The following is a 27,940-nucleotide window of genomic DNA, read 5'->3' as shown; positions in this document are numbered from 1 at the left end:
GCGCTTCGCATCCATCAATTTCATTTCTTCACACGTACGCATTGACGACGTCTCAGCGCCTTGTTGTACTTGTAGTGGGCGGATCTTCTTGGCGATCAGGTACGTCTAGTAGTACAATATGTTGGATATCCGTATGTTTATTTCATCACAGACATTTTATTAATTCCTCAATCATGTAGTCTGAAGTGCATGTAAGGTAACACCAATCAAACGCGTTTTATTCATTCATTCAAAATTGGAAGTCGAAGAAACAGACGTGAGTCGTTACCTATACCACACACATACAGGAACTAATGCATAACACGTACACAACGCTACAGTCACATATTCGCTCATTCATTCATTTCGGGATTGCATAATCACCATAAAATGCTGATCTGGCAATACAACTTGCCAGTTACTGAGTGTGAAAATGTCGTCTGCTAATTATGCATAGCCTAATTGCAGTGATTGCCGTAATCGTTTATTAGGTTATGATAAAGTGTTTTGATTTAATCCTGAAACAGTGTTACCATTTAATATTCCCAGACGCATTTTCTGTTTAGTGTGCGAAGGTCAACATGTGGGCGGCGTTGTGCTTCAAACATTACAGGTCGTAGAGATAGGAAGCTCAGAATCGATAGTCATTCCCTGTCTGTATATGCTTTCCAAAAAAAAAACACCCCAAAAATTGAAGACATCACACGTTTAGCCACTGGCACATAATGGCCAATAAGTTGAAAGTTCTATTTTTGTTTGGCTCAGCTGTACAATTTTGATCTGTCGTATGTTTATGTATATTTATAATAATTTATCATCTAATAATGTAATGAGATACGTTAAGATTGTTGTTTGATGAATGTATGTATGTATAGAATTACATTATCCATATACAGAAAAGTATATATATAATTGATATCAGTGAAATAATGGTTGACATTTTGAAAACATAACTATAAACATGATATACCAGGGATGATCTGTTTACGTATTTCACTGTGATTTTCTGTAGAGGGGGTCATTGGGTTTGACAGAAGTGTCACTTTACCCCCTGTAGAAGTGTAGACATTTATTTGGATATTTTCTTTTGTATCTGAAGGCGTTTTTACCAATGAAGTTATCATTCTGTTTCATTAAGGAAAATGTGTATCACAACTTGATGTCATGTAGACTGATATATTTCACAACATTCCAAAACTCTCTATGACATCTTTGCAAAGTGGTGTGATTTGCGAGTTTCTGCTTTCATCTGGTCACCGTCAGGGTGGGGGCTTTCAAATATAATACTGCTGAAATAATTCTGACTGATAATAATATCAAATACTAGTGTGTAAACTCATCTAGCAGGTCATGTGATTGGTAATTAAGTTATATCATTAGAGGATCATGTGTGTGGTGGGGGGGGGGGTGTGTGTGACTTAGTTGACTTATTTGACTCAGAGTTTATAAATAGGTACATGATTTTATCCAGAGTTATCAAGTTCAAACTTTATTTCTGATAAAAATATCCTTCATATTAAATGAGTGGGTGGGGAGGGGGGTTATACATTATATAGTTTTTTTTATATAATCAAAGTGTAAAATAAAAATGACATTAAATAATAAATCATTTTATATTTATGTTTTATGAAATGGATCTTATAATCTTTATTTTGACATCTTTGGGTTAGAAATGTATGATTCCCAATGATATTATTGAACGACAGAATCTCAGTGTAAAGTTGGTGTCTTACAGTTTACAAAATAAAGGCAATTACAATTAAGGTACAAAAATAGCCGTCGTCAGCCCACATCATATACCTCTATGATTGCCTTTGTGCTGAGTACTACAGAGAAAATATATATATGCAGTCATCAATTTCACACCCTAGTGAACTAAATCAATATGAAATTTATCATCACTATGTGACTATGTCACAGTGCTGTTTTCTTAAAGTGAGGAAAATACCCCTCACCTACCCTCATCATACCCTCATCATACAGCTAAGGGGTTTCCTATCAGGATTTGCTAAGACTTAAAGTGTTTAGGAAAAAGAACACATACATATGTAATTGTCAATTTCACTAAGGAACTGGTGTATCATCTCTCTGTGGTAATAACATGTTAGTCACTGTTTTCACAAGTTAAGAAAATATACCTTTTGCCCCACCATTGTGACAGCTATTCAGTCACCTGTGAATGTGCTGGAGAAAAGAACACATTAATTTCACACCTTAGTGAAGCAGAACTAGATGAAATACTGGTACATTTGAAATGTATCAATCACTCTTGAGATACAACATTAGTTAATGCTGACCCAGTGGCTCTAACCTCTCACCCACATCAATATTTCTACTACCTGGTTATTATTTGCCTTGCATCCCAACATGGAAACATGACATCAGGAAGAAACACAGGGAAAAGGAAGTGTGATTCCACTAAAACAAATATTTACCCTGTGACTGGAATAAAAGTATATCTGTGGTTGAATCAGTAGTGTTTGTCTGTGCTGTGTTTGTTACGTGTAATGTTGTGGTAGAACAAACTGGGTTATAGTGATGTTTGATGATTTGCACAATGAGTATCTTATCCTAGTGAGTATTGCATATGAATTCTCTGTGTATAAGTCTTAGATTGATAGATTTTCATATTCCATGTGTAGATCATTCTGTCATGGTAGAACAGAACATTCCTGATTGCATTAAAATTCAAGTATATAATTTGATGATTTGCAAAGTTTGGTTTAATCTATTGAGCAATATATCTTATCTAGTTAGGATGTTGTATTTGAAGTTGTCTGTGTATAAGTCTAGATTGATAGGTTTTCATATTCCATGTTTAATAATATGTCATGGTAGAACAGCAGAATGGCATCAAAATGTATGCGTACAGTATATAATTTGATGATTTGTAAAATCTGACCTCATCATTTGAGTGATCAGCTCTTCCTTGTAAGTATTGTACATCTACATGGATTGTTTAGTCTATTAAATTGCAGATTGATAGTTTTCCATTTTCCATATTTTAAATTGTTCATGTATGATGTCATAGCAACAGGAAGTTCATGATGACATTTAAACTGTGAGTGTATATTGATGATTTGAAAAGTCTGGTATCATTATTGACGTGTCTTCATAGTGAAATATTCTAAGGAATTCTTCCTGTACAACTAATCCATCTACTATGGACCTTGACCATGTAATATAATGTAATGATTTATCGTTAATCTCTCTCCAAGGAGATCCATCATGAACAGAGACCATGGATAGGATGTATTATCAATTTACAGACATATTCCGTCAATTTCAGAGAGAGAGAGAGAGAGAGAGAGAGAGAGAGAGAGAGAGAGAGAGAGAGAGAGAGAGAGAGAGAGAGAGAGAGAGAGAGAGAGAGAGAGAGAGAGAGAGAGAGAGAGAGAGAGAGAGAGAGAGAGAGAGAGAGAGAGAGAGAGAGAGAGAGAGAGAGAGAGAGAGAGAGAGAGAGAGAGAGAGAGAGAGAGATGAATGCTGAATAATTAAATCATTGCGTGATTGAATCCTGTAGTATATAGACTGAACCGTCAGATTAATTTCTAATTTCCCGTTCCAAAATAACTATATTTTACTCGCCTATTGATTCTTGGAACTACGAACGACAATTCTCCATAGATATAGATAGATTTCAACCCTTTACCTAATATTGTTGGATTTTATGCTAGTCAAATAAATTTAGATAATTTTATGTATTTTACATTTAAAGCATTTTCAAACCTAGTATCTGTTTCTTTCAAAAGTTGTTGTGATGGACATATCCTGAAATTGTCTTTGTGATTTTGTTATATGGTTTGTCTTGTATGCAGGGTTGCTATCTTGGTGTATGGTTTGTCTTGTATGCAGGGTTGCTATCTTGGTGTATGGTTTGTCTTGTATGCAGGGTTGCTATCTTGTTATATGGTTTGTCTTGTATGCAGGGTTGCTATCTTGTTACATGGTTTGTCTTGTATACAGGGTTGCTATCTTGGTATATGGTTTGTCTTGTATGCAGGGTTGCTATCTTTGGATTTGTGTTGTGTAAACGTACAAATAAGGAAGGAGGGAAAGAAAAAAGACCACCTTCATTGAGAAACAATGTCTGGAATGTTATCATATATAATAAAAAGGTTTAATTCTACTGTCATAAAATTTACTGCGTTGCCATGGAATTCCAGATATTCTTAGACCCAAGTGCTAATCTGCATATAAATTGGGGGTCGGATGATGTTCATTATGGTAGATGACTTTGACCATGTTACTTATTCACTGAGCTCACAGAATGTCTATAAAACTGTCTATTTTAGAGAGTATTATTAATATTTGATCTCGTAATTTGGACTACGGGTATTATGAATGTACAGGAAAGAAAGCTGTCACTGTATTTTTGAAAATAGTTACATTCTTGGACTGAATTTGTGAAAATGTTGATTTTAGTACATATTGGGAAGTATTGAGCTGGGATTGAAAATTAGCCCTTTAAATAATATAGTAGAAGTAGTTATTATAATAATAATAATAATAATAATAACAATAATAATAATAATAATAATAATAATAATAATAATAATAATAATAATAATAATAATAATAATAATAATAATAATAATAATAATAATAGAAATGGTGAGTATTGTAAAGACAACTGCTTTAGTTTTCTGACTCAGTAATTTCTGTAGTTTTCAATCTCTATTTCTTCAACATGAATTTGAGAGATTGTGAATGGTTGGAAAAAAACTGTATTAAGATTGGATGTACGCAAGATTTATTCTGTAAAGAATGCTTGTACCTTGGATCATAATATTCTAATTAACATATTCAATGGTGACATTTTGAAAAATATATTGAAGATGAAAAAGTAAGAGTTGACAGAAACACAATAAAGATGTTTAACTCTGGGAAATTACATTCATGACAGAAGGGAGATTACTTGATTACAAAACTATGGAAAGGAAAATTAGTCATCCTTAAAGCTGTGACCGGGACATGTTTTCCTCAAATACAACCAAATATATATTCACTAAAAATTGGTCAGTTACTTCTTAAAAGACATAATAAGTGGTGAGTATTGACAAGCAGTGAGCCCTCTAAGCCAATTTGATGCGCCATTGATGCACACTATTTCTCATGACACACCAAAATTTGGTGTTCCCCTATCTCTTACTATGTGTTGGACTCACAAGAAATCCCAGTTTTTCTCACTTTGACTCACAACAACAAAATTTGGTTATCATTAGAGGGCACACTGGTGATAAGTTTACATCTTGTGCGAAAGTGTGTTTTGAATTTGTGGCTATGTTAAAACTGCATTAATTTGCATAAGTATGGGTTTTGATCAAACAACCACAATCTTTTCACTGAAAAGTGTTAAAATACCAAGAATTAGTATTGCAATAACAGGTTTAAACTGTGATCCCCATATAGGGTGCTGATTTTTGGATGCGGACCCAAAAATCTTTTTTTTCCTTTCATTTTATCCAGCTACAAAAAATGTTCACTGTGATTCAATACTGTTCAAGGAGTACAATATTACAAGTAAGTTATATTTGTATCTAACAAAATATTTTCCAAAAATATGTTTAGTTAGAGCTAGTGCAGCCTTTCACTAAGTTTTAGTTGTAGCTTTTGGTCAGTTGATAGCACATCATCAATTTGTTGTTTCCATCTGTTGTTGATTTCATAAAATTATCTTATTTATCGTTGAAATATTTAGAATTTTGTCGCCATGGTATGCAAGTATTCTTATCATTCCATCTTATTCATTTCTTAAAGTGTTAAAATATTTAGAATTTTGTCGCCATGGTTATATGCAAGTATTGATATTCTTATCATTCCATCTTATTCATTTCTTAAAGTGTTGAAATATTGTAGAATTTTGTCCCCATGGTACAGTTTACGTTAGTGTATACATTTGTTTTTGATGACTTTATATGTCTGCTGTAGTAATGTAATAAATTGATATAAAGGGCAATTATCCAGCTGTGGTCTCTAGTTCAGTATAGACAACCTAATGCTTGTAATTTGAAATCCATCAATGTTCATGATGGATACATGTAGATGGATGGATGGATGGATGTGTGTGTGTGTGTGTGTGTGTGTGTGTGTGTGCATGCGTGCGTGTGTGCGTGCGTGTGTGCGTGTGTGTGTGTGCGTGCGCATACATGCATTTATATTGGATTGTGTTTGTCAGTGTGCCCTTTAAGCCAATTTGATGTGCCACTGACGCACACAATTTCCAGTGATGCACCAAAATTTGGTGTTCCCCTATCTCTTAATTACTATATGGTGACTCACAAGAAATCCCAGTTTTTCTCATTTTGACTCGACAACAAAATTTGGCTATCATTAGAGGGCATACTGGTATTTGTGTGTGTAAGGGGTTTGTGGGGGTGTGTTTGTACATACAGGTTTGTATTTTATACAAAGAAAGATGAACAAAAAATACAGCCTGACATATCTATTAGAGAAATTTGATCAAAATACCATCACGTTGATTGTAGAGACATGTCTGTATTCTAGACAGTATAAACTCTACATAGCTAGATGATAAATGCATCAGACCATGACATCATTATAATATTGCTTGACATCTACTATAATATAATACATAATTCATATTGATAAGTCTGTTGATAAATTCACCCCTGTAGATTGCGTTAACACTTCTACACGTCATTAAAATAGTGAAATTGATCTCCCATATCAGTATTTCAAGGCACTTGCATTCCTTGCAGTATTTCATAATGATGACATGATACATTATCATTGTTTTTATCCAAATCTCTCTTCCAAGGATGTTTTGTTGTGAGGGAAAATTGTGATCACTTCTATCGTGGCTATTACAACCCATAACACTAAAGTAAAGTATTTTCTGCACCACAATCATTTATAGCATCCATATCAAGTGTAAAAGTATACTGTTTCATTTGCTAATTCACCACATTAGAATGGTCACATACTAGACTTGTAAATAAACTAATTGAAAAAGTATACTTTTACACTTGACATGAATGCTATAAATGAGTGTAGCACCCCATAGAGAAAGTGCTTTACTTCAGTGTTACCCATTGTAATGTGAATGCTATAAATGAGTGTAGCACATAGAGAAAGTGCTTTACTTCAGTGTCACTCATTGTATAAGGTACAGGTACATCTAATGCATATACCGGTATACATGTATATTTATTTATTTATTTATTTATTGCATCCCTTTTGTACTAGGGCTCACAAAGCATGTTAGGAGCAGCACTAACAGAAAATTAAAATACATACACTACTAAAATGTTAGAGAAGATATGATGATTAGTAAGTCACAGAGAGAAACAAACAAAACGAAAACAAACTATAAAAGGGATGTAAGAAGAGTGAGAATTTTTTTTTTTAATTTGAAAAAAATGTACGTATGTGAAGTTGAATCAGATAGAATTAACATCATCTATTTTGAAATGTTGACATTTTGGACGACATTGAAGCCAGATATAGCCAAGTTATATATGGGCTAGTGTGGTGGCTGATGGCAATCCTGATCTTGGGTGTATTTCTGGGAAATAAGAGGTATAGTTACCTTTTTGAAGTAATTTTTAACACAAGCATATTGATACTTATACCTTTTTGAAGTAATTTTTAACACAAGCAAATTGATACTTATTTGACTGATGAGTTTAAAGTCAGTTTTTTTCTGACCCTTTGGTTCACTGATTAGATTGAACAACTTTGTGTGCTGATCGAGGGAGTTTGACCAGTCTGGGGTTAGACCACAGTTGGCATCTAGACTACACTTAGTCGTAATTGTCACTGGCAAGTATTAGTAATAATTCTACACTCTTTGTACTTAGGGAAGTTGTGCAAAAGCTAATGTCATTGATGAAATAGATGATAATATGACTGCATTACTGGTGTGCATGTAAGTAATCCTTAAAACGAACACTGATGCCAACCATTAATCTGTTTTGACCCCAAAGAACATATCAAAGACAATACTGTGAGGGCGCTGTTTTTTGTCCGGCCCAACATTGACTACCAAGAGTCAGCTGACATTGTTGATATAATTGTGTGGTTTTTTGTATTTTTGGGTGTTTTAGGATAACACAGATTGGGATGTGTATATTGTCTAGATTGTCACATATTTGCACATTTATATGTTAGCCTTGTACCCACTTTTTCAAAATGGCCGTCACACAATTAAAAATGAAACTAAGTAAGAACAGTTATTTGTGACTATCCCATGTATTGCTCATCAAAATTGCTTTCAGCTCCTGAAATTTTTGTCTTTGACAAGTTACATGTATACTTCCATTAAGTTTGTAGGTTGTTTGAAAAATAGGTATTTATATGTAGTTTTAAAAAATTGCTGGATTAATTTTTTAAAATTTGTATAAATTTTTGTGAATTTGTGTTTGGTAGAAGATATAATATTATAATGATTTGAAACTCAGAATTTCTCTTTCTAATAAAATGTCAATTGTAAGAGAAAACGTGTTCATTTTTAAAAATGTGAATATGGATGTTAGAAAGGTCCTGAATGTGAGACCCAGTGTTTATTCACTTTCATATAGTTCTCGGGGTCAAAGAGGGTCATGTATTGTAGACAAAACATGTGGTGTTTTATGATGTGATGTGTGTTGGGTTGGTATTTTGTACATGTCAGTTTTCAAGTTTTCTGTTTAAAGCTAAATGTTTTGAAGAGATTAATATATTACTTGTAGCCCAGTGTCTACTGGTTGAATTGGTAAATTGCCACACTCAGAAATACTGAATGTGTAAAAGTGGAGTCAGCCATTAGACAGGTCAGTATACCCTTGAAGTATTGCTTCAGCTTGACATTATTGTGTTTACAGTAGACTCAATACTTTGAAGTCCTAATTTGCATAGTAGTTTGATCAGAAATGGTCAAAACTGACTTTCCGTCATGCAAGTTATTTAATATTACTTAGTCTGGATACCAACGTGGTCTCTAACTATCTCAGGACTTCCAAGTTACGACTTTGAGTATGCTGTGAGTTGAGGTGTAAATTGTAATGATACTGTATAGGAACTAGACTATCTGAGTGGAGGTGTAAATGGTAACGATACTGTATAGGAACTAGACTATGTGAGTGGAGGTGTAAATGGTAATGATACTGTATAGGAACTAGACTATGTGAGTGCCATGGAGGTGTAAATGGTAACAATACTGTATAGGAACTAGACTGTGTGTGGAGGTGTAAATGGTAACGATTCTGTATAGGAACTAGACTATGTGAGTGGAGGTGTAAATGGTAATGATACTGTATAGGAACTTGACTATGTGAGTGGAGGTATAAATGGTAACGATACTGTATAGGAACTAGACTGAGTGGAGGTGTAAATGGTAATGATACTGTTAGGAACTAGTCTATGAGTGGAGGTGTAAATGGTAATGATACTGTATAGGAACTAGTCTATGAGTGGAGGTGTAAATGGTAATGATTCCGAATAGGAACTAGACTAATTATTACTTCACTGTTACTCATACTTAGATATTTAATAGTTTGTTTTAGCAGCAAACACTAAGTTATTGCAGAAAATTCAATGAAGAAATGTAGTTTTCTTAACGGATGCAATGAAGATTCTATTCTATTCTGTTCTACATGTACTTGTAGAAATGGCACCATTACAAAAGTAGAATAGCTGTGAACTGCTTCTGTTTGGCTATAGAGACTGATAATGATAAATACATGGGTGGCACTTCACTATTATATGTGTATATCTGTACTATACAGGAAGTGAATAGAGATATGAGAGTGCCACCACCCACACTCTATGTATATGAATTACACTCTATTAAAGCTAGATAGTGTTGGATTTCTCAGACTGGTGTGAGGATGTAGTTCTTATAGCTAACCGCACTAGTGCAACAAAATACCCTTTGCCATACAGAAAAGTAGTAGTTTCCAACTGAAACATTTTTTTTTTTTGTCTCCTGGCACATATTTATACAAAAAAATTATAGTGAATAGATCAACACATATATTTAGTGAAGAAGAGCTTTATGTGTTTCTATATTGTCATAGACACAAATTCAGTGATATATCATGATTTCATACTAGTCTTCATCAGAGATATGTACACGTAGGTTCTAAGTACATTTGTATGTGTAAATAAGTTGTAGGACATGCATATTACAATTTACATGTACCTAATACACGGAACAGATGTTGTGTTAAACATATCAACATCAGACATACAACAGGTAACACTGAAATAAAGCACTTTCTGTATGTGCTACACTCATTTATGACATTCCTATCAAGTGTAAAAGTATACTGTTCAATTGGATTATTTACAAGCCCAGTATGTGGTCTCATGGAATGCAGAAAACCTGGAAGATTACTTCATTGTACATGTATGTTTGTCAGAATCATGCAGTGTATTACGGTTCACTTATTTTGGAGTCAGATATTTAGTCAGAATGAGTCTCCAGCTCAACTTAAGTTACACCATCATAATAAGAAGCTTCTCATCATGTTTAACGTAATTGTTTCTGATTTCAAAAATAACCCATTTGAAAAGCAAAATTATAGAAAGTAATGCCACACAGAGATGAGAGGCTGTCCAGCTCACGAGTATAAAGTTGACGTCAGATTCAGATTCAGATTCAGGTAGCATCATATTCAGCGTCAGATAGCCTCAGATCCGAAGACACCCAACGGACTCAATCAAACCTGAAATAATACCGTTGAGACTACAGGGAAAGATTCTGCTTCACAACCTTTTGATGGAAGATGGAATGTCTCTGCTTGCACAATTTTTAAATTCTAAATTCAAATTTTTAAAAATGACAACATATTACATACGTAAACTTAGCTTTTACTGACACCATGTACATTATTGGCAAAACGTATCAACCAATGAACATACAGTGGCTGAACTTGGGGCTATCAATGTCTCAGTTGCAAGTATTTCAACTCTATTTCACATACTTTTCCCCAAATAAAAATTGTGCAAGCAGAGACATTCCAACTTCCATCAAAAGGCTGTGAAGCAGAATCTTTCCCTGTAGTCTCAACAGTATTATTTCAGGTTTGATTGAGTCTGTCGGGTGTCTTCGGATCTGACGCTATCTGACGCTGAATCTGATGCTCAATATGACGCTACCTGAATCTGAATCTGAATCTGACGCCAACTTTATACTCATGTCCAGCTCTGCATACTGTTATCTTGAATTGTTTGTTTGTATAATTTATGCATTACTTCAGTAGCTGCACAGTTTGTCGCACATTTACAGGTAGCCACACAGTACCCACACAGGCTTTGTACTGTGCAGTTAGTATGATTCCTGCACAGTATTTTTAACCTTTCTGCACAGTTTGCCTTACATGTGCAGGTAGCCGCACAGCTTAATTTGCACAGTTCCACACAGGTTCCTACATGTACCTGCACAGGTTTTGCACTGTGCATGCAGAGCTGTGTGATTAGCTGCAAGCTTCCTGCACACTATTTGCAACCTAAGTTTGCTGCACAGTGAGCTGCACAGGTTGCTGCGTACAGTACCCACATAGGTTTTGTACTGTGTAGAGTTGTGTGATAAGCCGCACAATGCTTTCTGCAAAGTTTTTAAGTGAAAAATGCTGTCAATAGTGCAGAATTATTTAATTTTCAAATCTTGTCGAACATGTTTGATAATTGATTGTTCAAACTGAATGCAATATTTTAATTCTCACTGTCCATGAACATGGAAAAAGATGTACTGTAACTATAGATCTATGTTATACTCAATTTACTACAAATGATTGAAAGGCATAGAAATTGTGGTCCTTTTAATAAGGTCAGGGAAATGAGTCGGAACAAGATAACCACAACTCATTAATAACACCTTTAACTAGTTGTACACGTCACATTCCACACAAACAAGAGATATCTGCAAAACCTGCATGTAATGAACTCCACGATAGATACATGTAATGTAGACATGCAAAACAGGTTCATTCAGAGTTTAATTTAGCCATCGTAAAATTATAGAGAAATGAATTAATATGAAAAGTTATATTTTTTAAATTGAAATTATAATTTTAGTGTGATTCGACTTGGTGATAATGGATCACTTCACATACTATATATGACTATTAGACCTGGAAATATTTTAATTGCTAATATTTGTCATGAATATTATATTATAGTTGGGTTTTCCCAGGCCACTTGTTAGGGTCCACAAGCCAGTGTTTCAAATCTGCTGGCACTAAGTGATACGTTTTTGAGCATCTCTTGAAATTTATGCGACGATCTTCCGTATTCCCCAGTTATCTGTGTCATAAATTGTGGGAATTCGATATACTCTTATCATAAGGTATTGTTGATAACTATTTTCAGTTTTATTGTTGCAACGTGTGAGTCAATTGTACATGTGAGTCAATTGTGCATATCACTGCATGAGCATGTAAATGTACTGTATGACTGAAATTCTCTAATGTCAGACATGAAACATTGATTGGTCTCATAGTACAGTGAATGCATAAATCATTCATTTTACAATCAACAGTTGGTCAATTTGAAAACCAACATCTTCATCTTAGTTTCAATGCTGGAAACTGAAGTAAATTAGGATTTGGATATTCTGTAAATCACCTTTTGCATATGCCACTAACTGATACGACGACCTCTTGCTGAGATTCATGTAAATTTCACATCATAGATGGGGAAGCTTTGACCTTTGACCTCACTCAGTTGATGTCAATAAGTCGGTCTCTTCTACATATGCAGTTGTAACCTTTGACATTGATAGCTGACATGACCTCTACTGAGAATTGAAACTTTCAATATGAGAAGCTGCCATATTGGCTATATAAACAAATTAGTCTTGATCTCATGACATTTGACAGTAGATGTTATATCTCCAGCTGAGATTTCAAACTTTCACAGATGTCCTTCTGTGATTTAAACGTTATTCGCACATGATGGTGTCGTCTGCTGTGAGATTGTATACTTTCACAGATGTCACTTAACTATAGCTGCTATTGAGATTTGAAACTTTCACAGATGATGGTGTCGTCTGCTGTGAGATTGTACACTTTCACAGATAATGTTATCTGCTACTGAGATTGTAAACTTTCACAGATGTCACTTAACTATAGCTGCTAAAACATTATTCACAGATGACAATGTCATATGCTTTTGAGGTTTGAAACTTTCACAGATGACTATGTTGTATGCTTATGAGGTTTGAAATTTTCACGAATGGTGTCGTCTGCCTATGAGATTTGATGTAAAAACACAGATTGCAATGGAAACAAGCCACAAACTACATCTAGAACTAGTAGAAGGTACTAGGTGGAGCCTATACCTCTACCAACATTGCGCAATTCTTGAGGATGAAAATGTAACCTTTGAAACTTTTTGCTTCACAATCTGTGTCTTTCCATCGCGATCTGTATTTTTGTCTTGCTATCTCATAAACTTCTTGTATTGCTAGCAACGGAAACTGATTGATGTTTGAAAATTGTACACTCAAACTGATTGGTTTGAAAAAATGTGCTCAAACTGAGTGGTCACTATGGTGAGTGGTAACATACATCAGCCAAATTGACTATTCAAATGAAGTCAATATGTAAATATACCCTGGTTGAGATGAGCTGAAGAACATCATGATTTACATATAGCAAATATTATGTAAATATCTACAACAGGCGTGCTGATAACTACTGTTAGGGGTGTGGCTAAATTAGTTGTTGGCTGTTACTAACATTACATGTGGTTAGCTAGACCATGAAGCAAGATCACAGATCGCGATGTAAACAGGCTTGTAAGACAGAGAAGCAAAAACACAGATCGCGGTGTAAACAGGCTTGTAAGACAGAGAAGCAAAAACACAGATCGCGATGTAAACAGGCTTGTAAGACAGAGAAGCAAAAACACAGATCGCGGTGTAAACAGGCTTGGTATATCTGTCTTGGCTTTACTTGGCAAAGCTTAGAGTAGGCTGCCTCCTTATCATGTAGATTTTCTCCCACAGTCATCTACCTACTAACTCTGAATATACTATAATTTCTAATCAGTTCAGGAATGTAATAAAATTTGTGATTTATGTTTATTTTATCAGGTTGTACAGCAAGTGAAGATGAGACACAATGGATAAAGATATTCAGAAATTTCTTGAAAGTCAAAGTCATCACTGTACTTCAAGTGAAATAGCTAACGCATTAGGTTGTAGTATACGAAAGATTACCCCAACACTACGTCGACTTCACCGATCTAAACAGGTTCAACAGGTTCAGGAGTCTCCCCCAACCTGGCGAATGCATCCACAAGATCTCGCTATTGTGGTGTCCCCATTCACCCATAGACGTCTTTTACCTAAGGTTGTCATGAGGGTAAGAAATGTTTCGCTTAATAAAAAACAATTGAAATTGTTTGCACTAATAGATAACATAATATGCACATTGTGTTATCATAATATCGCCATGGTTACAAACATAATGTATCCCATTACCATGGTTACATCTATACTGTCAATCACTAGTATATCACAATAGTTACATCTTTCTGTAAGCTCAGCTGTGTTACCATGGATACTTGTATGTTCTGTTCCCTTTGTGTACACCACAATGGTTTCATCTGTAATGCCTCCTTCTGTGTTACTATATACTGCTTTGTGTATACTGGTAATATTTGTGTTGTCTGTGACCTGTTTGTTATAATATATCTGTATTGTCTACCCATTACACGTTACCATGGATATATAGCTATATTGCTTTCCCATGTACAGTTGTTTACTCTATAGATTACCATAGTTACTGATGTTTACTCATTGCATGTCACCATAGTTACAGAGTGTCACCATAGTTACAGATGAATTCCCCATTGCATGTCACCATAATTACAGATGTTTTCCCCATTGCATACCTGTATCACCATAGTTACAGATATTTTATCCATTACATATCGCCATAGTTAGATATTTTCTCCATTGCATGTTACCATGGTTACATATTTTATCCAATGCATGTCACCATAGTTACAGATGTTTACTCTTTGTAGTGGCTTTCATTAGCATTTTGTCAAGAGGCAGGTATAGAATATCAATATGTTCTTATGGCAGCTAGATGTCAAAATGAATGTATGTGATGGCCACAGGCAATAAGAAAGGGATGTCACGTGCCATGTAGAGGTGTCTATAACAACTACCTAGGTGGACATGACTTTTTAGCATTGCTTGGGAGAACCTTTCTACTAGAAGTATATTTCAGTCCAGCCTTAAAGGGACATGTATATTTCAGCACTTTTGTAATTTTGTTACTTTAATAATAATAATAATAATAATAATAATAATAATAATAATAATAATAATAATAATCTTTATTTATACTGGATAGTTCTTTAAGCATATAAACACTTGTCTCCCAAGAAGTCCAGTGAGGGCCATCCCTCGTGGGTTCAGTGTTAATGCAGGAGGAAACCGGAGTACCCGGGGAAAACCTAAGTTGTTCGGTAGAGTCAAACTGAACGACACTCTTCTTACTTACAGCGTGGTAAATTTAATCGAACCCTGAATGGGGTTCGAACCCCGACCGCAGTGGTAAGAGGCAAGTGGTTTAACCACTCGGCCACCGACAACCCTCAACTTTGTTGTAATTATGTGTGTTTAGTGCTGTCTGTAGTTTCTTTTGTCGTCTGTTGTGTTCCTTGCCATTCAAAGGCCAATAGATATAGTATGACAGAACCACATGACATGCACTCGAGTTCAAGTGTGGTGTACTTGGGTTATTTGCATGAGTGCTTGCATTGTTCTCTGTACTGTACTTTCACGAGCATAGCGAGTCACTGCAAGTACGAGTGCAAATACCCCTGAGTACCCACAATGGAACTCACGACGTGGCATGGGGTTCTGTTATTATTATATGTTTATCTGAAACGGCAAATTTCAATAAAAATCAAACATAATTTTTTGTATAGCGAAAGATCGTGTCCTCATTTACATATCATTTGCATGCAGGTATGCAATAGTGTTTTTGGTATTGCACTGCAGTGTAAGTACCACTAGTATGCATGTGCGCCAGTGCAAGTAATCTCTGGTACAAATGTAGTAATTATTGTATTACACAGCCTAGGCCGCTTATATCTTAGGGAACCTGACTAGAATTTTGCACACAAGCTAGGGGAACAGTCCCCCAAAGGAGGGATCAATTCATTATAATGGGCTTCAGCTGTCCATCCCTAATATCTTATTTGTCAAACATTATACCTCAAATATCTGAATTCTTTCAAACCTGGCATAAAGGTGACATCATATGAGAAATTGCATGACACTTCTTCACACAGCTTAGGGGAACCTGTGAATATATTTTAGCTTGTAGCTTAGGGGAATCTGTGTATATTTCAGCACACAGCTTAGGGAATCTGTGTATATATTTTAGCTTCTAGCATAGGGGAACCTGTGAATATATTTTAGCTTCTAGCATAGGGGAATCTGTGTATATATTTTAGCTTCTAGCTTAGGGGAACCTGTGAATATATTTTAGCTTTTAGCTAAGGGGAACCTGTGTGTATTTCAGCACTCAACTTAGGGGAAACCAGTGTGTTTGACCACAGCCTAGGGAAACCCCTGTCAATAATTCAGCATACAACTAAGGATGTATGTTTAATTTAGCTTGAGGCCACCTGTTAAACCTTACATTCATATCTCCAAACAAGTCAATTTGATTAGATGTGTACATGTACATGCTATGATGAATGACCAACTTTAGTTCTAACACTGAATAAAACAGGAGATTTGATTAAACAGTGTTTGAGCAGATTCATTAAGTTTATTACATGTCAAGGTCAAAGCATTCTCACAAAACTTCGCCCTCAAGGTAGAAAGTTGAATGTTTTTAATGGCTAATTGTATTTTATAGCTCTGTCTAGAGGGATCCCTCTAAGGCTTGTCCATACCCAAGTTGCTCTTTAACACTTCTGTCAAGTCTATGAATGTTTGTGTTTAACATTGATTATCAGAATTATGATTCATTTGTTGAGAATCAGGCTGTGTTCTTTATCTCTCTAACCTTTATATATGACCACAATTGTGGAATAACGAAGGTTCAAAATAATTTTGAAGGAGAATTTACAGATAAAGACAACCATTAAGAACAAAATTTTTATAAGCTTCCCACAGCCCACTCATTACAAATATAAACAGTACCATCCCACCCCAACTGATGCACAGACACACATAATGTCCTTGGAACAAAGAACTAATTGAATGTCATCACATTGCAGGCTTAGATTTTGACACACACAAATTGGTGATAGCAAGAATTTGAATCTGCTTGCATGGATCCCCATGGTTCTGTGTGTACACATACAGTGCCTGCTTGTCAGCAGGTGTGTGGTAATGTTTATATTTGTAATGAGTGGTCTGTGGGAAGCCTGTTTCTTACCTATCTAAATTTGTTCTTGGGAAAATAAAATGTGTATGATATGCACGCAGTCTTTGGATATTTCTGCTGTATGTATGGACTGCCTCTGATATTTCTGCTGTATGTATGGACTGCCTCTGATATTTCTGCTGTATGTATGGACTGCCTCTGATATTTCTGCTGTATGTATGGACTGCCTCTGATATTTCTGCTGTATGTATGGACTGCCTCTGATTATGTATCTTATAACAATACTTTCCAAATCCCGATTATTTTAGAATAATCATGGTTAATATTTTGAATGTAGTGCAGGTATAACGTTTAATACTGTCACAGCTATAGGCATACAACTGTGGCATCTTAAGTTTCGACAAGCTAATATAGACACAAACTAAAACAATCATCTATATTTTAACATCACAAGCAAACGCAAATAGCTACCGTTAACCAATGCTGGCTAGTCCTGCTTGAATACGGAGTAAGTCAAATTTCTCATTAGTTCCTTAGTTCCTTCTCCATCCTGGGAAGAGCCAGCCATGAAACCTGGACTTACCAGAAATGCTGGTAACTAAAGAATTAATGCACCCTATGGTTAAATATTAGCAATAAATCAACTATTTACTAATTTTATGTCGCCATGGCTACAAAAGTCCCAGTTTGGAGGACCAAAAATCACGATATCACAAGTTCAACTGTAATTTCAGGGTTCTGCCTTACGTTGATGACCTAGTGGACATCCCAATCAAATATGGCAGTGTTTGTTAGGTGGGACGTTTGAAATTACAACTGGAACATGAACAGTTCTGATTTCGACACTTTTTTTTTATCTTACCAGCAACTACTATCATCAAAGAGATGTAAAATGAGTACATATTCTATCGATTGCTAATATTTGATCAGTGGGTATGTAATTCTCCGGCAATTGCTATGGAAGCATTTGCTTCCACACTCGAAATAGGCTGAGTACATTGTTCTTCGCAGGACGGTGTTGAGGGTCATGTCAGTAATCTAGACTTGTGCACCTTCTGCAAGCAGGACTAATGCTGTGTAGTTCCACTGGCGACTATTGAAGTTTTGTGCAGCAAACTTGGCCCACACACCATTTCTCATGGGCATATAGTCAAGACTAACTCAATCTTGCATTGATTTACCCTCATGTGAGAATAGTGTATAGTCCATCTCAATATGTTTGTGATTTGACTGTATTGTCATGCCACAAGTTTGCTGTTTAGATTAGAATGAGCCACCAGTGTTCAGCCCATTGGATGAATTTGAATGAGTGGTCTGTTGTGAATGAGATCAGCTGATCAAATTCATCCAATAGCAGTGCATTATAAGCTATATTCAGGTTAATGGGCTCATAAAAGCATAGAGGAATAGGTCAGTCAATCCCTGCTGTGTGTGTATGTGTTGGACAACCCTTAGTTCACCAGAGTCCTGTAAACGGCATAGTTAGTATTCGGAATGTTATCAAACTAATACTCTTAGTCACCCGATATTTTCTACACAGAAATGATCAGGGCACAAAAACTGTGTCGCAACTGAATGCTAGGACAATGAGACTGGAGAGTAAAGTTAAATGACAGATGTTTTCAGTTAAGTGGAACGGGTTATTAAAAACATAGCAAATGCCCATGTCTGAATTATTAATGGCAGCTAGTCATGGGTGAGAATAAGAGGTTGTATTATCTAAAAGTTTTTTGTCTTTCAACAGGATATGAAATATATCCTTGTGATGGATTGATTGGGAATTAAATGGTTAGATATAAAATGGAACTCAGCTGTTGATGGTAAAAGTTGTGTGTGTGCGGTATATACACAGAGAGATGACTAGCATTGTTTACATTTGAAGGCCAGTATTTCCATTCCAGGTTCTTACATTAGTGTAATCTTATAAATCCTAAGGATTACAGAGGAATATTCTTTTGTTCAGGACCAACTTTTTGTATGACTGACAGACAACTGTTTTCATACCTACATATTACATACAGTAAAGTTGGCATATGGATGACAAATGGGTATTTAATTTGGGATTTTTTAATTCTTAAGACAATTCTACTATGTTTTCCTACTTGGAAAAAAAACAGTGTAAAACAGTATATACTGAATCCTTGTTAGTAACTCAAAAAATTGCAAAATATTAAAAAATGTTTAAAATATTTGTTGTTGTACGTACAATAACAAACATTTTACACACTTTTTAGGTTTTAACTATTTATTGAGTTAGAAACAACGATTTAGTATATACTGTTTCACATTGGGTTTTTTCAAGAAGGAGAACACAGTAGACTTAAAAAAATCGAAAATCCAAAACAAACTGGCCTGGGCGTTTAAAATTAACACAGCATTGGAAATGTTTTTGGGATGAGGATCTTTTCAAGTATTGATAGAACCCCTATGTGTGCATCCCACAGTTTTGGATATACTGTAAATCTCAAAGTTTTCACAAAAGACTTATTTCGCTTGATACTTCACTAGGAAAACAACAGTATGCAAATAAGTAGTGACTAAAATGCTTCTTTGTAAATTATAGTGTATCAGGCTAAGTAGTTAATTAAAATTAGTTTTTGAGATCTGGTTGAAGACTGTAACATTGCAAAATTTTCTAGTTATGAAAATATAAAGTTGACAGTATTTAATGGAGCGATACGGTTGAAATAGAATCATTCTATTGTTTATGACCGACTTTTCTAAAGACCAGCCAGAAAACTGTTTTTCACGCTCAAATTTTAACTCACTCTGACAATGGGTTTAACAGTTTTTGTTCTCTGTAAGGATCTCCTGTATGATGTTGCTTGTAAGTTATTTTCTAACATCAGAAATAAGAGAAACAAGAAAATGGGGCCAATGTGTCATTGTTACTAATACTGAGTTTATTCAAAGACATACCAAAAGATATTCATGTATAGAGTAATCTCTATTCTGGAAATATGTCAGTCTATCTCTGTATAAAGTGACTTTGGTTCATGTTATAATGAAAAAAAGATAAGAAATTAATGACATACATGGCGTGTCAGGTCTCTGTGCACTTCAATTGTGAGATCAAAGCGGAATTAAGTTAGAAAACAAATGGGGAGCAGGTCATTTTTGTACGATGAAAATACTCTTAAATAATATTTTAAAAAAGTGTGTTAATTATGTGTTTTAATGACAAAGGAAAGGTAATTAATCATGTAAAGGCAATTTTAGGTGTAAGTGTGCATTAACTGTTAGATGGAAATCTAGTTATTAATTTTGAGAGAAAAATGGGTAGCAGGTCATTTTTGTATAATTGAATTATTTCATACGTAGTTAAAAAGACTGTGACAGTCTTAATTCTCTGTTTTTTTGAATAAATTCATAATTGAAGTATTGAAAAATTGCTTATTTCATTTTACTGACCGAAACATATTTTGATCAGAATTAGTGAATTACTATAGATCTCCAGCATTATATTAATGCAAACTGAATGAAAGTTGCCATGACAACTTCATGGTGTGATTTCCATCAGGATTGGAGAGAAATAAATGAATGTATATGATACAAACAATGCTATAGGGAGAGTTTACACATTTCAAGGCATGGAATTACAAGGATTTAGATGAATATGATGGTGAATTTTTATCGCATTAAAAATATCACCAAGTTTTAATAACTGATTTTATGACATGCATAAAAATCAAGTTCAATTTTGACCTAAATAAATATGTGTTCCACATCACTTTCTGTGGAGATGAGTGCGCCCTCTATCAGGCCATGGTGCATACCATACAGACACCTTGTCCATAGGTATTAGTTATGATATTGAGACAAATCTAAATTATATTAAAAATCAAATATTTTGTTGGATAAAGCAGCAATGGACTGTTTGAATCACCATTATCTATAGTCAATCTATTTTAATATGGATGTGTGCTTTGTAACATTGTATCAAATATTTAAACTTCTATTAGTTGTTGTAACATTGTATCAAACATTAATTAAAATGTCTATCAGTTACTTTGGGTGTGTGCTTTGTAACATTGTAGCAGAAACATGAAATTGATATCAGATAGAAGGGGTTGTAGATTAATTGTTACATTATATTTGATGATTGTATTTGATACTGTTGCAATGAGTGTGTGGTTTGTTACATTGTATCAATACTGTTATTTACTCTGGTATATTGTTAACTACAGCAGCATTTGTATATTGTAGTTGAAACCATTCTGGACCCAATACACAGACTGTTAGGATTGTTTACAAAAGAGAACTAGAGATATTTAATATTGTTTACAAAATGACTGAGAATCCAAGCCAGGTGTCACTGTGACTTAAACCCGTAGCTAAAACCACAACGCCAACAAACTTGTCATTTGTCACAGAAATTGGTCATCCAGACACTGATATATGTACTAAGCTGTACATGTTGCATTTCCTGTAAGGTGTGTGCACTTTTGAGCGTAAACGAGTAGCCACTTTTGATGTAGATAGATGATGTATTAATTGTACTCTGTGAAGTGTGTCTCCTCAGACACCTGTCATTTACTTTAAACTATATTTTAACATAATACCTAAGTACTTAACAGACATTATGCAATGTGCAAATAACAATAATAGCTTACAGTCAATTAAATTTCTTGTATTAATGGTCCTGAGGTATAATGTACTACAGGTGGTTGCAAGTGTCTGCTTCTCAAGTATGAAGCAGACTTGATAGGGTGCGATGTAGGAATGATGACGAACTCTCAGACAAAGGGTGCGATGTAGTTCTCACAGATCTGAAATAGACACATCCAGAAATCAATGCACAACACTACTTGAAGTTTGCCATCTTTGCCTTGACTATATCTCAATAAAGAGTATTAATATGTTTGTATGTAAATTAGCTTTGTATGTAAATTAGCATTGTATATTAATTAGTTATATGTAAATTAGCTTTGTATGTAAATTAGCTTTGTATGCAAATTAGCTTCAACAATGAAACAGGTGGTATGAATTTTGTTTTCAGATCTGACGTTAATATATTCATTTCAGATGTGTGCATATGTGTGGGCATGATATGTGTGTGGGTATGTGTGTGTGTGTTTGTGTTTGTATGTATGTGTGTGTGTCTGTGTCTGTTTTAACTTTCTATGTCACTCCTTACATTTCATATTGAACCCTGGTTCAGTTGGGGTGCAATAAAATCGTAATGAATAAAAATAATATTATGGGATTGAAAATACCTAGGTACAGGGATTTTGTACAATGACAAACTGCCACCTAGGTAGAGGGATTTTCATGATCAAACTTGTTCACATTAAGTAGCTATTAAAATTCTTCAAATGCTCGATTTAATAACAAGTGAAATATCAAATAACAAGGAATTCCAAATAGAATAAATTCTTTTAAAATGCAGGATACAAATGTATCTAAAATTGTCAGTTTTAAAATAAGGAACTTTCGGATGTCATTGTGCCTGAAACTAATATAATTATCTATCTTGACATCTTATTAACATCATTGTATTTATCATGAATGTAGTTTCTACTTGTATGAAATTATCAAAAGATATTACCAAAAAAATGAAATTTATTGTCAAAATTAAGCATACAAAGTTGACTTGGACTTTCATTCCTAGCTAGACAGGGATTACAACAACTTCAATATGCTGCTCAGAAACTAGAAATTTGAAAAGTTTTTTCTTTTAAAAAAAACTAGTTTTGTAAAGATGATACGGCGGTGACAGTGGCGTGGCAGTGGTGGTGGTGGTGGTGGTGGTGTTGGTGGTGTTGGTGGTGATTTTAGAGTGTTGAGCTCACAATTGATTTGATTTGATTTATTATTTTACCCACATATTATGTGTATAACTTTATCACCAATATGTTGACTCATTGGTGATTTAATACTGTTCAGGGTGTACAATATTGTGAATAAATCATTATATATAAATTATCGACAACCGCACATTGCAATATTCCAGAGTACATTCTCAAAACCTAACAAAATCTTTGCAGTTGCAGCTAGTGCAGCCTTACATGACATGGATATATGTAAGTGTCACTTGTGTCAAATTATATGTACAATAACCGAGACTGTATCAGATTACATGTTTGCGTGTGATACAGTGTCTTAGAATGTTTATACAAGTAATTTCAGCAGTTTTACCATATGGCGCATACAGCATTGCATGATATAATTGACTTGTGAAACTAATATCTCAAATTTGTTGTGAAAGGTCAAATTTGTAAATAGAAACTTATAATTTCAACATAGTCATGTCAATTTGACCAGGTCAAGTTGTAAATTTATTCAAGGTGATCTCAGCAGATTGGTCAAATTGTAAATAGAATCGGATATAGGAAAAAGTCAAATTACATCTTTAAAAATGATCTCAAATTTGTTTAAAAGATCACATTGTAGAGTTGTTACATCTGTTTCTTTTGTGTATTGATGGATGTTTGTTTGTTTTTTGATCTTTTGTTTCTTGTGCAAGTCTTAAAAGTATTTTGAGAAAGTAATGATTATTAATTATTCATGAATTTAGTTCTAAATGTCAGAATCTAGCTACGTTAAAAGTAAATCAACCGAATTCAAAATTTTCAGAAATTTAAAAAAAAATTCAATTTTCGATCAAAATTGTTGTCTGTCTATTTCAGTTTAGTGTTATTTTTTGCGTGGATTATACGAAAAGTCTGTATTTTGATTAATTTGTCCCAAATCAGTGTTTTGAACGACAAATCAGTGTTCTCAATGTTTTATTGGCCTACTAGAATATTAATACAGTCTGTTGGGTATTGTAAGTTATCTAATTGAAACTACCAAAGATTAGCATAATAGTTCTGAGTTGTATGCTATAAAAAAGGGACAGGTGGCTCCAGTCATGTAGAAAGTATATATAGAAATAGCCAAATTTCATCTTATTCAGTCTGAGTAAGAGGAAGCAGTGCAAGGTAAGGTTCATGCTTTCTATCCACTCAACAGTCTAAGACTGCTAGATTTTATATTTGTTTTGAGGTTATATGGAAGCTATCATTATCATATTTCATCTGTGTGAGTCATTGTCGGAGAACCCCACAGGATTTCCTCTCAGTATGACAGTAAGTGAACGTAGTCTCGCCATCGTCACTCGTCAAGATATACTTTATAGTGGATTTAGTCTAGACTCTGCAGACATTGCATTGTGTCATCTGATTACTAAAACCTATGTCTTTTATATATCAAGTGACATCTCATGCATTGATTGCCTCCTGTAAGTGTTTCTGAAACAAGATTATTTCAAGGACATATTTGACAGTAGAGAAAGGTCAGGTTTAAGAAGAAGTATCTGCTTTGATTTAATCACGAAAAGTGACAATCTTGACTTTGTTGTAATCCAACGGTTGTCCTTGTTGGCCCCTTTGCATACTTAGAGGGAATAGTTAATCCACAAGGTAAGTATGACTCACAAATAGACCTAGTAGTTTTTTACCGTGTTGAATTATTGAATATCTTATATTGTCTGTTGAGTTTTCCATTTCCGTGGTCATTTATGATTCAACTAAAGTATATTTCCAGCAGTCATTGTGTATCCATAAGTCTGTCTCTTTCCTGAAACCACATTGTATATCCTTCTTATACAAAAAAAAATTAATGACACATTGTGGCGTGCCGACGTCACGGCTGATTGTCTAAACGGAAGGATTAAGGCGGACAGAGAAAAATTGCTATCTGCATCCCCTTTTCATGATATTCTGTGAGTATAATTTAAATACATTGTGAAGTATTAATACAAATTTTGTTGGATATGTGCAGTAAGCCATGTTGGCATGGCAACCGTCTTCACACAACATGTGACATGAAATGAGAGCTTGTTACTAAATGATGTAGTACACTGACATGATGCACAAATATATTCAGTAGACAGGAATTGAAATGCCTGGCTACCTCTATGTCAATGTACGCATAGTATATATTAATCAACCCAACGACCCCATATTTTGATATTTTACAGTCAGAAATATGACCGAACTAATCTGTGTGTTTTATTTGTAGCTTTATAGAGAATTGATTTGTTCTCAAAGAACAAACAAATCTGTTGTAATCAGTGTAATGTATTAATCATTTGTAAATCAGGCATCATCTGTTGAAGTAATTAAGGCTATCTGCATGTTTTGTATATAAGGAGAGAAGCAGTTGTGTCCGATATATAATCATGCATTCTTTTGAACTGACGAACACAGTAAGTAGTGTGTTTTATGTATCAGAATAGAATAGAATAGAATAGCATAGAATAGAATAGAATAGAATAGCTTAGCATACATGTAGAATAGAATATAATAGCATAACATAGAATAGAATAGAATAGAATAGAATAGAATAGAATAGAATAGAATAGAATAGCTTAGCATACATGTAGAATAGAATATAATAGCATAGCATAGAATTAGCTTAGCACAGCATAGCTTTCATAGCATAGAATAGAATAGAATAGAATAGAATAGCATATAACAGAATAGAATAGAATAGAATAGAATAGAATAGAATAGAATAGAATAGCTTAGCATACATGTAGAATAGAATATAATAGCATAGCATAGAATAGAATAGAATAGAATAGAATAGAATAGAATAGAATAGAATAGAATAGAATAGAATAGAATAGAATAGAATAGAATAGAATAGAATAGCTTAGCATACATGTAGAATAGAATATAATAGCATAGCATAGAATTAGCTTAGCACAGCATAGCTTTCATAGCATAGAATAGAATAGAATAGAATAGAATAGCATATAACAGAATAGAATAGAATAGAATAGAATAGAATAGAATAGAATAGAATAGCTTAGCATACATGTAGAATAGAATATAATAGCATAGCATAGAATTAGCTTAGCACAGCATAGCTTTCATAGCATAACATAGAATAGAATAGAATAGAATAGAATAGAATAGAATAGCTTAGCATACATGTAGAATAGAATATAATAGCATCGCATAGAATTAGCTTACACAGCATAGCTTTCATTGCATAACATAGAATAGAATAGAATAACATTGAATAGCATAGAATAGAATAGCATTGGAAAGAATAGAATAGAATAGCTTCTGCTGTATGTATATATAATTATATATATATCACACCTATACTGTTACTAAATGATGTAATATACTGACAGTTGGTTATATGCTGTATATATCAGAATAGAGTACATGTAGAATAACTTTAACTGTTGTATATACATAATCTGTTTAACAGACTAAAACAGTCAGGTGTATAAGCTGTATAATATATTTATATATCGGTATATTCCATTTAACAGACAAAACTGTGCACGTGTGTGTGTGCACGTGTGTGTGTGTGTGTGTGTGTGTGTGTGTGTGTGTGTGTATGTGTGTGTTTTATAAGATGAAAATTTATGTTCAACCATATATTCTATTTGTAAATAGGATTTAAATTTTGACAATATCATAAAATGTTCAACCAGTTACTCTAAACTGATTGGCTGCCAGTGGCCAGCAGTTAGTTATGTGCTTGTTATCACTGCAGTCTGGGTTTGGTTGAGTTTAATTGAAAATTGAAGGGTAATGCTCAGTTAGACCCTGCCAGACAATACTCTGGTTTTCTCTAGCTTTAACTCCAGGGTTCTGCACAAGTGGTGACAGTATTTGAATTTCTGATATTACTTTGGATTAGTAAAGTTTACATTATCATTCTTATAGACTGTCGACAGTCATTCCTGCCTTTTTTGCTATGTTTTATCTAAAACTAAAGTCTATCAGTATTACTGCTCTCAGTAAAACAAATGGTGCACTGCCAGTGTCCTAGGAGACCGACTGGACTGGCTTTGCTATTTTGTGTTCTCCCTTTACCCTTTTACGTAAGAATGTAAAATATTTCTTTTTCAATACAGTAACAAATGGGTAATAAATAAATAAATAAATAATAATAATTATGAAAATTATTGCAGTAGCAGTATATTATTGTGTAGCATACTTAGTCTAGATTATTAAGAGTAGCTGGTTCAATATTTTGTAATATCAAATTAATTCATTGTTTCTATTTTATTTTATTTTACCAGATTATTAATGTGACGTGTCGTTCAATATGAACTGAATTTTAAGTTGATGTGTCTAAAATAGCATACAAAAACATATATTCATTTATTTACTTGAATGTGTATTTATGTGTCGGAGTAGAATGTCTGATAATATTGCTGTTGTATCATTGTAATATTGTCGTATGTCAGGTCACAAAAACTATAGCCCAGAGTCTAGTTATGTGGTGATTTTTGACTCTCACTTCTTCCTAGGCGAGAGCCAAAATTCCTAGATGGCTAGACTCTTAAGGCCAAGCATAATGTGTTAAATCAAAATACAGGTGATATATGGTACGTATATTAACAAATTAACGTAAATAGCTGTATGTTTCAAAGATCAGTGACAGTTTATAATTTATTCATCATATTAAACAAAGTGGATTAATATTTCATAATAGTACAAAAATAATATAACCGGTCACATTATGTTAAATTATTAGATTAAAGATATTGATCATATCAGTATAGTATGAATATGAAATTAACAAAACAGGTTTTCTTTTCGACATATTAAATATAAATATTTGATTTTGTAGAACAGTAACCGAACAGACTACATGTATGGTACCATACATTATCTATCAGTCAAAATGGAGAATGT

The 27,940-nt window shown here is 34.1% G+C and overlaps 1 protein-coding gene across 1 annotated transcript in view; it reads left to right on the top strand.

Annotated features, from left to right (window-relative positions):
• The window catches only part of LOC144440849 (uncharacterized), a 47,889-nt gene continuing 19,949 nt past the window's right edge, over positions 1-27,940 (top strand). Inside the window, exons 1-2 of the mRNA XM_078130275.1 lie at positions 1-99; positions 14,021-14,291. Of these exons, the coding sequence (XP_077986401.1) occupies positions 14,049-14,291 (243 nt within the window). The 5' untranslated portion in view covers positions 1-99; positions 14,021-14,048. The remainder of the gene's footprint in view (positions 100-14,020; positions 14,292-27,940) is intronic.

The sequence above is a fragment of the Glandiceps talaboti genome, chromosome 10 (assembly GCF_964340395.1).
Source record: "Glandiceps talaboti chromosome 10, keGlaTala1.1, whole genome shotgun sequence".
Classification (NCBI taxonomy): Eukaryota; Metazoa; Hemichordata; class Enteropneusta; family Spengelidae; genus Glandiceps; species Glandiceps talaboti.
Note: the sequence above shows the minus strand (reverse complement) of the source record. Positions and strands in the feature narration are given on the sequence as shown.